The 16577-nt window shown below is 35.9% G+C and overlaps 1 protein-coding gene across 1 annotated transcript in view; it reads left to right on the top strand.

Moving 5' to 3' along the window:
* Positions 1–16577, top strand: part of HFM1 (HFM1, ATP dependent DNA helicase homolog) — a 93103-nt gene that overhangs the window by 14214 nt on the left and 62312 nt on the right. Inside the window, exons 4-15 of the mRNA XM_023757679.1 lie at positions 272–537; positions 809–856; positions 8121–8191; positions 8640–8772; positions 9654–9805; positions 10384–10461; positions 10681–10839; positions 13872–14072; positions 14157–14245; positions 15335–15378; positions 15484–15585; positions 15977–16122. Of these exons, the coding sequence (XP_023613447.1) occupies positions 272–537; positions 809–856; positions 8121–8191; positions 8640–8772; positions 9654–9805; positions 10384–10461; positions 10681–10839; positions 13872–14072; positions 14157–14245; positions 15335–15378; positions 15484–15585; positions 15977–16122 (1489 nt within the window). The remainder of the gene's footprint in view (positions 1–271; positions 538–808; positions 857–8120; positions 8192–8639; positions 8773–9653; positions 9806–10383; positions 10462–10680; positions 10840–13871; positions 14073–14156; positions 14246–15334; positions 15379–15483; positions 15586–15976; positions 16123–16577) is intronic.

Genomic DNA, 16577 nt, shown 5'->3' with positions numbered 1-16577 from the left:
TGATTTGAAATAGGAAACTACAGAAAGATGTGAATACCAGGAGACAAGGATCATTGGGGCGATCTCGGAGACTGGCTACCACAAATAGATTTATCTGAGTTTTAGGAAAGTGAAAATACATAATTCAGAGGTAAACTTAACAAATTATGTTTTAGGAGAATGATTAATTTTTGTGTTTGAATAAACCATAATTTACAGGTGTTTTTAAAGGAACCAATTTTATGATAGTTTTTCACATGCACACGTTTTTCCTTTTTTTGTTTTTTTGCAGATTATTTAAAATATCTGACAATATACATGGGAGTGCTTATTCTAGTGACAGTGGAAACTTGGATTCTCATGTTGGCTCAGGGAAAATTGCCCAAACAGAAATGAACAAAGGGAAATCCTGGAAATGTAGCAATAGTAAGCAGAAACCTCAATATTCAGATGTTAACATGTTTACAGCAAGTGATGCTTTTTCTGCTTCTGAAATCAGAGAAGTCATAATCAAAGCACCATCTTTTTCAGTTGCATCCCAGCCTCATGAAGCTCAAGGTAATTCCTTGCTTTTTCACTTGGTTTATAAAAGTACAAACTAGTCTGTATTTCTTAGCATAGGGAAGAATACAAAAATATAGTAAGTTTGAATAGGGTAACACTCTTTGTGCAATTGCTGCATTTTCTAATTATATTGCATTATATTCTAAACTGTGATATAGTATTTTTAGCTGTGCTGTCAATAAAAGGTTATGCACATTTTATTGAAACAGTTTTTATGAGAAAGGTTAAAAAATATCTATATACACATGTAGGATTTTCATTTTAGGGGTAACAGGAAATGATTTAGATTCCTTGAAGGCTGTCACAGAAATTCGTATCCTTTAAATTATTTTAGTACGGTAGCTTTTATTTGAAATCATAATTTTTAAACACTGTGTTTCATTGTGTCTCTGTTTATTTTGGTTGACAAAGAAAAAGAGGGAAAGTGAATATTTTGGGTCATGTAAGAGACCCAGTTGCGTGATAGTGCTATTCAAAGTGTGGTCTGCATTCTGGTGCCAGTTTGTAAACTGCTTGTTACCAGTCTGGGACAAGATAAGTACAGAAATGAGTTTGTATTATTGGATGAACTCTGAGCATATTTACTTACAAATTGATACAATTTCTTATATTTTGGGAAGGAAAACATATTGGGATCAATATGGGAAGGAGAAAAATGAATGAGAATGGGGCATACAGTGAATTGGGCACATTTTTACAAATCTAGCATTTTTTGAAAGAACCTAATTAATGGTTTACACTTATAATCTGGTTTACATATTTAGAGTGCATATGTATGTTCTGGAGATAACATCTTTTTTTTTTTTGCTTCTTTGATACCCTGTGTTATGTCTATAAGAGTGTACTTATTCTATTTTATTATAATTTATTAGCTGTTTTTATGACTACTTCCCTATGATCTATGGACTCTATGAAGGCAAGGACCTTATTTATCTTCCTGTCTCCAAATGTATACATACTTTGAGTAAATGTATACATACTTTAAATAAATATAAAGGCAGTGTTTATTAAAATACATTTCATTTTCAAAATTGAGTTATCAGCTGTTAAAGTATGTATACATTTTTTGGGGGGCGGGGGGGACACCCTATACTTGAAAGGCCGATTAAGTAACAAAGATGTTCTTGCAAAAGTGTATCCACGAGCAAGGATGGGTGAGGGTAAAAGTGTGGAATGTGTTTGGAAAGAACAAGCATTCCAGTTTGGCTGAAATGAAAGTTATGATTAAGTCAGTAGTAGGAAATAATGTTGGATAAGTATCTTAGGATCAGAAAATTTACTGCCATGAATACCAAGGTCAAAAGTTTTTGTTTTTATTTTTAATAAATTTATTAAGCAATGAGGAGAAACCATGCAGAATTTTTGAGCAAGTTAAGCTATATATCATCAAAATTGTGCTTTAGGAGTACAGAATTAGTGACTCAAAAGCTGGGGAAAGGCACTTAAAATCCACAAAAAGTTATGATCTAATTGTCAAAACAGAAAGTAAATTCCAGATATTGGGCGGTTGAGCTAGAGAAATCTAGGGGAGAGTGATTCTAATCCTGGGTACTCTGAACATTGAGATAATTCTGAACTGTGGTTAGAAAATACTTGCCTGGCCCTACCCAGTTTTGCTCAGTGGATAGAGCATAGGCCCATGGACTAAAGGTTCTCAGTTTGATTCCGGTCAAGAGCATACCTTGGTTATAGGCTCCATCCCTACTCTGTCAGGGCACATACGGGAGGCAACCAATCCATATGTCTCTCTCACAGTGATGTTTCTCTCTCTCTGTCTCTCCCTGTCCCTTCCATTCTCTAAAAATCAGTAGAAAAAAATATCCTCTGGTGAGGATTAACCAAAATTAAAAAATAAAATACTTGCCTTATCCCTTGTGAAAAGTTTCGTCCAATGCAGATAACTGAACTGTGTTAGAATGGAGGAGGGAACAATAAGAGGGTTACATATGATGATGTAATAACTGCAGACATAGCCAGCTTTTAGTGCTTCTGTTCAGCGTGTGGTCTCATTCCTGCTGTGCTTCCTTCTCTAAGGTGATCTAAATATGGTGGGAACATAGGAAAACAGGTTAGCAGTAAACACTTGAAGTTAGTTTTATTGTCTGTATGATGGAAAATTCTTCCTATCCCTTACTGGAACTTGCCATAATATGACAATAACTTTTGGAGAATTTTAGAGATTTTTTTTTGGGGGGAGAACTAATTTAATATTAATAGTCAGTGTTAAAATTTTGACATTTAATTGTTTTGTTGCCCTTATTTTTTCTAATAAATATAGTATTCTTTTTCTTCTTTTTTTTCATGTTATATTAGTACTAGAGGCCTGGTGCACGAAATTCATGCAGGGGGTGTCCCTCAGCCCAACCTGCACCCTCTCCAATCTGGGAGCCCTCAGGGGATGTCCTACTGATGGCTTAGGCCTGTTCCCCGTGGTTCTCTGCTGTCTGCGGGGCCCGCTTGGCTGCTCCTGGGTCGCCACAGGCAATGGCCAAGCAGGCTCTGCTGTGCACTGTCTGCGGGGCCCGCTTGGCCGCTCCTGGGTCACCATGGCGATGGCCAAGCAGGCCCTGCTCTCAGCGGCTGCCCCTGGGACTGGAGGACTCCAGCAGGGCTGAGAGGACTGGGTGCCGCCATCTTTGTGTTGGAGTGATAGTTAATTTGCATATTACTCTTTTATTAGATAGTATAGCTGAAGTGATTCTATTGTTTAGGTCTCTGTTGATTAAGACTACTAGCTACTATTGTGTCCATTGTATTGTTCAAAAAGTTCTTTTGCTGTCAAGCTCACTGAGTTGCTACACTTTATTGTTTCCAAGCATATCTATATATATAAAAGCCTAACAGATAATATGACCTAATGACTGGAATGACCAGAACAACTGCTATGACACGCACTGACCAAATACTATAGGCGCACCAGGCCTATAGTATTTAAATTACAGTTGAATCCAGCTGGTGTGGCTCAATGGTTGAGTGTGGACCCATGTACCAGGAGGTCACAGTTCAATTCCCAGTCAGGGCACACGCCCAGGTTGTAGGGTCAATCCCCAGTTGGGGAGAGGGGAGAGGGCATGCAGGAGGCAGCCAATTGATGATTCTTCCTCATAATTAATGTTTCTATCTCTAGCTCTCCCTTCTCTCTGAAATCAATAACAAAAACATACTTTAAAAAATAAAGTTGAATACTGAATACTATTGATGATAATTTTAGAGTTTGGGAATACAACTTATGTTCTGCTTCTTTTCCAATATTTTACTGTATTTGAATCCTCAGAACAATAGAAGTTTGGTCAGATTGTTGTTGCCACAGTAATCTTGTCATTTTCAGTTCTGCAGACATTTTCCTACATGTAATAACATATAATGGCAGTGACACTGCTGAGAGTTTGTTGAATGAAAGGAAAAATTTGATACCAAGTGTTGATAATGATGATAAACAATGTTAGTAGCTGAGTTTTCCCATGAATAGAAAACTGATTCTATATCTACTTGGAATTAGAGATTCATTTTTGTGAACGTGGAACTACCTAATGAGAGAAAAACCAGCATGATGGCCCACATGTGGGCTTGTTACAAATAAATATTTTATAGGAAGAGACACCTTTTGAGGAAAAATGAGATTCCTTCAAAAGCTGATGGATTAACAAATTTGAAATTACATTTTGTTTTGGCACAAATATTCTGACACTCTGCAAAACTGAAAGTAAAATGAAAATTTGTAAATTATTTGCTTGACCTAATAAATGCAAATCGATATTAATTGGCTGCTTAGTATGTGCCAGACACTGTTCAGGTATGTGGGATATGTCAGTTAAGAAAACAGACAATGAATCATTGTCCTTAAGGACTTAACTTTCTTTGGAGAGAGGATAGATTTGAACAATTGTAAGTGTATAAATAAGTCATATAGTATTTTAGAAGGTAATGAGTAATAGGGAGAAAGGAAAAAGTGGAGCAGAGTAAAGATGATTAACTTGGGGATGCTGGGATCAGGGATTCAGGATTATAATTATACTAGAAGCCCATTGCACAGATTCGTGCACCAGTGGAGTCCCTCAGCCTGGCCTGTGGGGATTGGTTGAAACTGGCAGTCCTACATCCCCCAAGGGATGTAGTAGTACCCAAAGTGGCAGGCGGCCAGGGAGGAGCCCCAGCCTGGGCCAGGTGCGCCACTCCCACTCATCCCAGCCTCCCTGCTCCAGCCTCTGCCACTGCTTGGTAGGCTCTCTGCCACTCTGCTGCGGTCTTCATGCGCCCGTCCTAGGGTGATACCGGCACACCCATGACCAAGAAGCAGCTGCAGACTCGTGCCCAGTCAGTCCCAATGCCAGTCCCCATCCTGGTCCCAATCTGGATGGGGGAGGGAGAGGCTCATACTGCCACAGCTGCACTTGCCAGCCATGAGCCTGGTGTCTGGTGCCGTTGGTCAGCTGAGCGGCGCTCCCACTGTGGGAGCGCACTGACCACCAGGGGGCAGCTCCTGCATTGAGCATCTGCCCCCTGGTGGTCAATGTGTGTCATAGCTACTGTTCGACCAGTTGAGCGGTCGACCAGTCAACCAGTCACTTAGGCTTTTATATATATATATATATATATATATATATATATATATATATATATATATATATATATATATATATCTGTATATGTATATAGACTAGAGGCCCAGTGCATGAAATTCGTGCACTTGGGGGTCCCTCAGCCGGGCCTGCACCCTCTCGCAGTCTGGGAGCCCTAGGGGGATGTCCAACTGATGGCCAGCAGTCAGACATCCTTAGCACTGCCGCGGAGGCAGGAGAGACTCCTGCCACCACCGCTGCACTCACCAGCCATGAGCCCGGCTTCTGGCTGAGCAGTGCTCCCCCTGTGGGATCGGGTCAAAACCATCTCTCCGACATTCCCCGAGGGGTCCTGGATTGCGAGAGGGTGCAGACCAGGCCGAGGGACCGCACCGGTGCACGATCAGGGCCCAGGAGGGAATCTGAAGAACTTAGCATAAATCTAATTAGTTCTGAATATGATAAGTTCATTGAAGGAATGAAGACATGAATGTAAAGAATATGATATCATTTAAAAATTATTGCCTTGCCGTAACCGGTTTGGCTCAGTGGATAGAGCGTCGGCCTGCGGACTGAAGGGTTCCAGGTTCGATTCCGGTCAAGTGCATGTACCTGGGTTGCGGGCACATCCCCAGTAGGGGGTGTGCGGGAGGCAGCTGATTGATATTTCTCTCTCATCGATGTTTCTAACTCTCTATCCCTCTTCCTTCCACTCTGTAAAAAAATCAATAAAATATATATTATATATTTTAAAAAAAATAAAAAAAATAAAAAAAATTATTGCCTTTATGCTGTAACAAAACAATATATGTAAATGATATTATATAAAAATAATTGATTTAAGTAACATGAATCAAAGGAAATTTTATGTATTTAGATAAGTAAATGATAGCATGGACTAGAATAACAAAATTAAATTTTTTATCTGTTCATTTATACACATTTTATTTTCTAAGATAGGTAAATATCAATTATTTTTGGAACATTTTTTTATTTTTATGCTTATGAATAAATTTTCACTTTTAAACTTTTCTTCTTTGCATTTTTTATTCCTGGGCTATTAGACCTTTTAGTCAAAAGTATAAAAGTATAGAGATATAAGACAAATAGTGATCTCATGTATGGATTTATATTATTTAAACTAGAGGCCCAGTGCACAAAATTCATACACTTGGGGGGGAGGTAGTCCCTCAGCCTGGCCTGTGCTCTCTCGAAGTCTGGGAGCCCTCGGGGGATGTCTGACTGACGGCTTAGGTCCTCTCCCCTCTGGGAGAGCAGGCCTAAGCCATCAGTCAGACATCCTTAGCGCTGCTATGGAGGTTGGAGAGGCTCCCGCCACCACCGCTGCGCTCACCAGCTGTGAGCCCGGCTTCTGGCTGAGCAGTGTTCCCCCTGTGGGAGTGCACTGACTATCAGGGGGCAGCTCCTGCATTGAGCATCTGCCCCCTGGTGGTCAGTGCATGTCATAGTGACTGGCCATTCTACTGCTGGGCCAAAACTAGCTCTCTGACATCCCCAGAGGGGTCTCGGATTTCGAGAGGGCACAGACCAGGCCGAGGGACCCCACTGGTGCACGATCAGGGCCGGGGAGGGATGCAGGAGGTTAGCCAACCGGGAAGGGACCATGGGAGGGCTCTAGAGTGTGTCCGCCTGTCTCGCTCAGTCCCGATCAGCTGGACCCCAGCAGCAAACTAACCTACCAGTCAGAGCGTCTGCTCCCTGGGGGTCAGTGCACGTCATAGCAACTGGTCGACCGGTCAACTGTCTGCCCTCTGATGGTCAGTGCACATTATAGCAAGTGGTTGAGAGGTCTTAGCATATCATTAGCATATTACACTTTGATTGGTTGAACTGCAGACCGGTCAACCGGACACTTAGCATATTAGGCTTTTATTATATAGGATAGATATAGTAATTAGGGTAGGTCTTTCTGAGAAGGTGAGATGTAAGCAATAGAAGGAAGTGAAAGAGCCAAGGAAATTTGAAAGAAAGAACAGTCTGGACAATAGTCTGGCTAATGTTTTTGAAGACCAGAAAAGAATTCAATATACGTAGAGGAGATTAGTCAAGTAGGACAGAAGGTCAGAAACACAAAAGTGGAGGTGAGGAGGCAAGATTATGTAGGGCTTTGTAGCCATACAATTTGAAAGAAGGGGGAATTTGAGCAGAGAAGTAATATGCTCTTATTTAACTTTTAACAGGAACACATCACAATCCAGCAGTTTTTGTATGTCTTCATAAAAACATAATTGCTTAAATAGCAATGTATTTGTGTTATATTAGAAGCTAGAACCTCAGGCAGCAGCTGAGAAAGTATGCAGTTATATTCCTTCCAGGGAGAAACAAGATGAGCTTGTCCCTTCTGTATTGAGCTTGGATGTGTACCTGTGTGTGTTTGAGTGTGTGGGGGAGGGGACAGTGTTCCTGTGCCCATTTAAAAAGTACTTCTTTGCTATGGTCCTGTGGAACTGGTGAATGCAAGCTCTATTGGCTGACAGCGATGGGTGTTTCGGGGCCTGTCCTTCAGGTGGGAGTCTTAAAAATTGGTCACTAGATGTATGTTTTAAACCCCTTGCTCTTCAGGGAAAAGGTGGGAGTTGGGGGTTCTTTCCCACTTGAATGGTGCTGTGCTAGGGGTAGGATTTGTGGTGAGAGTTGTCTCAGCCTTTCCTTTCTATTTCAATTCATGTTTTCTCATTCGTCCAATGTATAGGAATCACTCAACTTGAAGTTTCAGGATCTCTCTCAGAGGGAAATGTTCTGTGTGTAGGTGCAATCATACTTATTGCTTATAGGTGTGTATTTGGTGAATCTGTGGGAGGGGGAAATTCAGGAGCATACTTTGTTGCCATCTTGGTCCCTTCCTCTATATATGTTAATTCCTTTCTTATGATGTCAAAATAGCAAGTATTAATGGCTCATCATTAAATATTGTCAGTCAATATTAATTCAACTTAATTTTTAAATAAAGTAACCAATTTTTAAAATTCCCGAATATTTCCTTAATGTTATTCTAAGCGGCAAAATTTAGAAGTATTTTCAAAGAATTCCCATACTTCAACTATATACAGTCCAAAGCCTTTGATGATGTAAGTATTTTATTATAATTATTTACTTATCTGCTTGTTCTTACTAGATTGTTTGCCCTCTAAGGGCAGGGACTAGATCACATTCATCTTTATGACTCCAGTGCCACATTCAGTGACATTAAAGGAGCTCAAAAAATGTTTGTTAAATGAATGCATGTGATTTTTATAGGAGGGTTGGTTTGTATTTATTAGATTTATGAAACTTTCTCTGGAAGCTAAAGAAATTATTTTCTTCTAGGTCTGGCATATTGCTTTGACAAATAAAACAAAATGGTAAATTTTTAATAGTTATTTTATGAGGGTGGTAACAATTTTAATACATTTAAAGATGAAAATATTTGAGTTATTATTATTCCTTAGAGTCTTCCTATGGCATAGTTTCTAATAAATTGAGAATGGGAGTGAAAGATTCTATATATCCCATGATTGATCAAATTTTATATTTTAGCTTCTTTACACAGATAGGAATTTTGTGATTTGTGCTCCAACTGGTTCTGGGAAAACTGTAGTGTTTGAACTTGCAATAACAAGATTGTTAATGGAAGTACCATTGCCATGGTCAAACATTAAAATTGTTTACAGTAAGTATTTATAATTTTAAGAGTAATAATTGTAATAATGAAAAACCAGTGAGGATAAAGTAAGAAATAAATTCAGATTCAACCCATAGGCCTTAGTATTTGGTTTTCCATACTTTTTCATAAAAACATACCACATTTTCTGTCATCTGTTACATTAAATCCAAAATACATTTTCTCAGTTATACATAAAAAGTAACATTTGAATTGAGAATTTGGCCTTACACGTTTATTTTTTAAATATTTATATATTTTTTATTTCAAAGGGGAAGAGAGAGGGAGAGAGAGATAGAAACATCAGTGATGAGAGAGAATCATTGATCGGCTGCCTCTTGTACACCCCCTATTAAGGATCTAGCCTGCAACCCCGGCATGTGCCCAGACCAAGAATCTAAGTGTGACCTCCTGGTTCATGGGTCGATGACGCTCAACCACTAAGCCACTGCAGCCAGGCTACATGTTTATTTTTAAAAAGACAGGCAAGATGAAGAAATAAAATTAAACATTTTGTAATTCTAGAAACTTCCACATGAACTCTTCTTTCTTAAGTATATATATATTGTAAATTTTTCATCAAAGTAATTTATGCACATGGTTAAAAAAATAAATTATTACAAAAGGGATTTATAATGAAAAACAATAATCTCTTGTCCTACCTCTCTTTACTCTTAGTTACAATTTCTTAAGCAGTCACCTCTTTTTCTATTTTCAGTTTTGTTTGGTGATTACTTTTATAACTCTAAATGATATGCTTCTATTGTTAACTTTTAATTTATATGTATTAGATAGTGCCTAGATATGTTATTTTTATCATAAATTTATTAACCAACATTTTTTGTGAAAATTTTAATGACATTCAAAATAAATACCTTATATTGTTATAGTGGCACCAATAAAAGCACTGTGTAGTCAGCGTTTTGATGACTGGAAAGAAAAGTTTGGACCAATAGGATTGAATTGTAAAGAACTCACTGGTGATACACTAATGGATGACCTATTTGAGATTCAGCATGCCCATATTATTATGACAACTCCAGTAGGTGTTATTTATACTTTATTATTTCCTTGGTTTATTAGAAAATATCTATTTCTCTTCATCAAGAAAAACGTTAAAAGAAAAATACAAAGTAGAAGGACAAATATATTTGCATTATAAAAACAAACAAACAAAAGATAATAGTATTCTGGGTATATAAGGGATATTTACAAATTAATAAGCAGAAGACAACCAACCAAATAGGAAAAGATAGACAAAAGATATGAATAGGCAATTTGTTATTGTAGATAATTTGTAAACATACTTATTGCATATATTCTTCTATTCAAGTATTATGTGATGCAGAGGGAGGATCTTGCTAGAGCTTAAAAGAGTAATTAGACTATAATTTTGAGTATTTTTGGTTAAACTTAAAAATAAATGGGGTCCATTTTTTAAATACTTGTATAACTGTCAAAATCCTTACAAATTTTAAAAATATTTTTCAGGATACTTATAAGATGTTAACTAAAACATTGCCAATTATTTGTCACATGTCAGTTTAAAAATTTTATTGATATATCTTAATAACATTCATTATAATCCCTTGCATTAAACCACTTGCATCTTTTCTCTAGGAGAAATGGGATAGCATGACTAGAAAATGGAGAGACAACTCTTTGGTTCAACTGGTTCGACTGTTTCTCATTGATGAGGTAGTGAACACATTATTCATTTTCAGAGATAAACATAAAAAGATGACTAGAATAAATAGATAGGAGCAAGATATTTCAACCAAACTATACGTTTGTTTTTATGCCTTCAATTGGAAAATGCTTATTTTCTTAAAGAAGAGTGTTAATATTCTTTCACATTTTAATTGATTAGATTTCTATTTTTGTTGCTAATGATTTTTTCCTTGATTTCTTTCTTAGGTACATGTTGTAAAAGATGAAATTCGTGGGCCAACTCTTGAAGTTGTAGTCAGCAGAATGAAAACTGTGCAGTCTTTATCTCATACTTTAGAAAATACCAGCACTATTATTCCAATGAGATTTGTAGCTGTGTCTGCAACAATTCCAAATGCTGAGGATGTGAGTTAGAATTTTAGTTTATAATATTTTTCATAACTAGTGAAATATTAAACATTTTAATCTTAGAAAAAAGTGAGGGTTTTTTTGTTTGTTAAGCACCTAACCAATTAAATAGGAAAGTATGTTGTAGAAAGTAATGATTAGATTTCATAGGGAAGGCAGTATTAAGGCCATAAAATTTGGATGATTCTTTTTAATACAACATTTTTGGTACAAGTCTGTTGTTTACTAGTATCTAAAAGTCTTAGTTTTATGAGTTTCAAAAACATGTAATAGCTTGGCTAATAATATGTTATGGTTGTTGTAACCAGTTGAATCCAGTTTTATAACAAAGTATGGTGGGGAATAAAAATAATTGGTTAGATCAGTGGTTGGCAAACTGCGACTCGCGAGCCACATGCGGCTCTTTGGCCCATTGTGTGTGGCTCTTCCACAAAATACCACGTGCGGGCGCGCACGTAGTGTGCGATTGAAACTTTGTGGCCCATGCGCAGAAGTTGGTATTTTGTGGAAGAGCCACACTCAAGGGGCCAAAGAGCCGCACGTGGCTCACAAGCCGCAGTTTGCCGACCACTGGGTTAGATGATTACCATCCACCTCCCCCAATTCTGTGTGCCTAGCATTGTGGTAAGATAAGCACTAATGATAGATGCAAAAGTGAAAACATATAGACCCTGTCCTTGAGAATAATCTTATGGTTACTGGGGCATACAGACATGAAAATAAATAATTATATGCATTTTATACTTTCTATAATGTGTATGTGGCCTATTTTTTCTTGATTTTTTTGCAAACTTGAAAAATAGTACAGTCTCACTGCTTTCTCACTCCTATTTACTTTTTAGCCCACTATAATGTGACTTTTTCCTCTTGCTACTTCTTAGAAATTGTTTTCACAAATAGCTGTTACAGTGCCTAATCCAATGGAAGATTTTAGCTTTAACTTGACACAATCATTTTTGTTCTTAAAATGACAGCTTATTTTGTTCATATTCAAGAGAACGTGAACAAAATAAGCTGTTCATATAGAGAAAATTATAAAGTATATATAAACAACAAAAATCCAGTGTTTGTCTTTCCAGATGTAAGGATGGAATCATAATATACATATGCTTTTTGATTTACATGTCACATACAAATGTTTCCATGTCATTAGTTTTCTTTAATACAATTATTGCAGTTTTATTATAATTTATCTAATGTTTTAATGTTGGAAGATTGTTTTCACATTTTGCTATCATAAAAAGTGCTGAAATTAATGTATCTTTAAAAACATCATAAGTAAAATAACTAAGTCCAAGGGTATATAAAACTGTAAGGACACAGTGCTTTCAATAAATGTTATACTCATTTATACTTCTACCTTCAGCCATTTCTCTGTATTCTAACACTGGACAGTATAATAATGAAATTATTATTACTTTTGAATAGTTGTCAAATTTCTTATTTAAAATGGTACTTTATTGAAAATTTTGATTTCTACTTTAGTAAATATTTTTAATATATTCTCAACTACTTTAAGTTCTTTTTTTGCAATTTGCTAGATTATGTCCTTTACCTTTTTTTTTTTCACAGTGGGATACTAAATTTTCCTTCTTGATTTGTAAGTTATTATTAAATATCAAAATCCTGTAATTTTTAAAAAAATATATTTTATTGATTTTTTACAGAGAGGAAGGGAGAGGGATAAAGAGTTAGAAACATCGATGAGAGAGAAACATCGATCAGCTGCCTCCTGCACACTCCCTACTGGGTATGTGCCCACAACCAAGGTACATGCCCTTGACCGTAATCGAACCTGGGACCCTTGAGTCCGCAGGCCGATGCTCTATCCACTGAGCCAAACCGGTTAGGGCAAAAATCCTGTAATTTTTAAAGAAAGTTTTTACAAGTTAATTTGAGACAAACTGATGATACATGGCAGGGAGTAAGATCATAAATGCTCCCATTATCATGTGATTCTTTTTTAAAAATATATTTTTTATTTATTTCAGAGAGGAAGGGAGAGGGAGAGAAAGAAACATCAATGATGAGAGAATTATTGATCAGCTGCCTCCTGCATGCCCCACACTGGGGATTGAGCCCGCAACCTGGACATATGCTCTGATCAGGAATCAAACCGTGACTTCCTGGTTCATAACTCGACGCTCAACCACTGAGCCATGCTGGCTGGGCTATCCTGTTGATTCTTGAAACTCTTTCCTGTTGTGATAATCACTACTTCTGTGAAAGCTATTTCCCTGTCTCTTCTACAAGTCCTCTTTCTCAGTTTTCCCCTAAATTACGGTCTTCAAAATTGGCCTTTTGCTGTTTTCAAACTGTAAGTTCTTGTGTGATCTCATTCCTAACCACGATAGCCTTGAAAATATTTTAATAATTCCTTCCTATGCAACTAGAAACTCATTAATCCATCTTTCAGTCAAAACAATGGTCAGGTTCATACAGGGCATAAAGTCTGATTGCTAAGCAGGCTATATGAAGATAAGATTGCTTCACCATTGCTCACCACAGTTCCAGCTAGTGACTCTAGCATTTAGTCTGACATGCTTTTGGTCCTGCCATCTCTCAAGTATTTATTTGTTCTTTGTTTGGAACTTGTCAACCCTTACCAATCTAAGCCAACCATTACTTTGCTATTCTTTAGCTAGTACTTAGGACAACACCAAAGTGTCAGCTGTATCTAGACATAGTTCTGAAAAAATAGCAAAGAAATTACAATGATAGTGAGAAATTCAATTTCTCTTCTAAAATCAATTTAATTTTACTTTAGACTCATAAGAAGGAAAGTAAAATAAAATAATAATTAATTGGAAGTTTATCATGGTGAAAAGTGGATATAATCTTGAAATACTATGGATCATATTTACCAATATATTAATAGGATAGTGTCAATGAAATATGTAATATTGAAAAAACTATTTGATTAAATATTTTTATACTTTGACTTTAAAGTAGTCTATAAATTGGGTTATATTTAGCCATAAAACTTCATTAGAAAAAACTCTTAATGTGTATATTTCTATTATTTAAAGATTGCAGAATGGCTTTCAAATGGTGAAAGACCTGCTATATGTCTGAAAATGGATGAGAGACATAGACCAGTGAAACTTCAGAAAGTGGTCCTTGGATTTCCCTGTTGTAGTAACCAAACTGAATTTAAGTTTGATTTAACCCTCAACTACAAAATTGCCAGTGTTATACAAGAGTACTCTGACCAGAAACCTACACTTGTGGTATGGATTGTTGATTGCTTATTTTTTTAGTGTAATGCTCAGCTTTTAATATGATTAATACAAAAATTATTCATTCATTTTTAGTTTTGTGCAACAAGGAAAGGTGTGCAACAGGCTGCTTCTGTTCTTGTGAAAAATGCTAAATTTATTATGACTGTGGAACAGAAAGAGAGGTATATTTTTTCATTTTTTTTCTTGGAGGTAGAAAGACTTTTAGGGATTATCTAGAAGAGATAAGAAAATTGGGTTCATTTTGTAAACTTTTCAAGTGACTTGATCTCTCCAAGCTTCAGTTTCCTCATTTGTAAAATAAAGATAATAGTAATTTGGAGGATTAAGTGAGATAATGAATCTTTGTGCAGCTATGATTCTGTCTTTATTTCATAGCCAGATTTCTTGAAACATTATTTATAGTGCTGTTTTCATTTTTTTAAAAAATCCACATTCAATCCCACATCTATTGTAATCTCTCACCAAAAGATTCATCTCTCAAGAGTCTCTAGCACATTTGAACCTTCCAGGTTCATCTATGTTGTTGAAAAAGGCAGAATTTCCTTCTTTTCTAAGGCTGAATAATATTTCATGAGATATCTATATCTCTATATATCTATATCTATATCTATATATATATATCTGTATCATCTATCTATATATTTATATCTTCTTTATCTGTCAATGAACACTTAAAGTTGTTTCCATACTTGTCTATTGTGAAATAATGCTGCAGTGAACATGGGAGTACAGATACTTCTTTGAGATACTGATTTTGTATCCTTTGGAAATCCAGAAGTGGGATTGCTGGGTCTACTTTTAAGTTTTTAGGAAATTCCATAGTGGCTGTACCAGTTTATATTCCCACCAACAATGCACAGGGCTCCCCTGTCTCCATATCCTCTCCATCACTTGTCTTTTTGGTAATAGCGATTCTAATAGGTATGAGGTGCAATCTAATTGTAATTTTGATTTGCATTTCCCTGATGATTAGTGATATGGACCACCTTTTCATCTACTGTTGGCCATATGTATGTCTTCTTTGGAAAAATTTCTATTTAGGTCCTTTGCCCATTTTTAAATTAGGTTATTTGACTTTTTTGCTGAGTTGTAAAATTAGGGATTTTTGACTATGAAAGTTAGATGTTCTCCACTTTTTAAAAATGGTTTTCAAATAATGATATTGTGAAAATATTTTTATATCTGTAAGCCTCAAAATAAACTATATTAATGGAACTAACTCACAATAATTTTATGGTATTTTAAAATAGGTTACAGAAGCATGCGTATTCCATAAGAGATTCAAAGCTGAGAGGTAGGTTTAGAGGTATTTTTGAATAGTATTTCAGCTGTAGTTAAAAAGAGTCAATTACTGATTAAATATTAACAGTACATAACAGGTGATATATTTCTATTATAGATATCTTAATACATGGTGTTGCTTATCACCATGCTGGTATGGAGCTGTCAGATAGAAAAGTAGTTGAAGGAGCTTTTACTGTTGGAGATTTACCAGCTCTTTGTAAGTAAAGTATATTCTTGTGGGTATTATTAGATATTTTGGAAAATTATTTTTAAGACAATAAAATAAAAAGCTCAAGTATCCTGACTTATTTATGCTTTTTTCTCAAGTCCAAAATTATGTAACTATTCATGTATTATACATGTTATAGCTAAACTTGTTACCAGTTTTAGTTCTTTACCATGTTACTGCACATAGTGCAATTTGAAAAGTGAGAATTTAATAATTTTAAAAGATGTATTATTTTACATTATAGAGTTTTCTTCATTTTTAAATAAATTCTATCTATATGAGCATATTACATTTATAAAAATATACCTTTTATAAGAAAATACCTACCTGAGCATTAAAATTATCTGGCTTGAAAGTAATATTTCTTAATCTGATGCAGTTACTACCAGTACTTTAGCTATGGGAGTAAATTTGCCTGCTCACCTAGTAGTTATAAAATCTACAATGCATTATGTTGGAGGAATGTTTGAAGAGTACAGTGAAACAGATATTCTACAGATGATTGGAAGAGCTGGTCGACCTCAAGTAAGTGACAGCATTTTACTTTTTGTAACTTATTTTAAAGACAGTAAATGGCAAAATCCTTTTTGTGTATTTTTTGTTAAACAAAAGATTAATATTTCATATTTGGATTTTGGATTAGGTTTAAAAATAAATGTAACTTAGACAATCTACTTTAATGGAGGAGTAGAAGTAAAATAACTCTCACTAAAAAAGACATACTTCCTCCACTCCATATAGCATTGGTTGGTAAATGATTGGGTTTATGAATGTGTATGTTGTTAAAGTTTCTTTGTTTGGTTTTTTACTCTAAATGGAGATACTATTGGCATTTTGTATGGGACAGTTTTTCATTGTGTAGGACTGTCATGCATTGCAGAACATGTAGCATTCCTGGATCCTAGCACACAATGCCAGTAACGGTCTCCAGGTATTGACAATTAAAAATCATCTCATACATATTACCAAACATGCCTTTG

This window comes from Myotis lucifugus, unplaced genomic scaffold (genome assembly GCF_000147115.1).
Source record: "Myotis lucifugus unplaced genomic scaffold, Myoluc2.0 scaffold_110, whole genome shotgun sequence".
Taxonomy (NCBI): domain Eukaryota; kingdom Metazoa; phylum Chordata; class Mammalia; order Chiroptera; family Vespertilionidae; genus Myotis; species Myotis lucifugus.
This window is presented reverse-complemented; position numbering and strand designations above follow the sequence as displayed.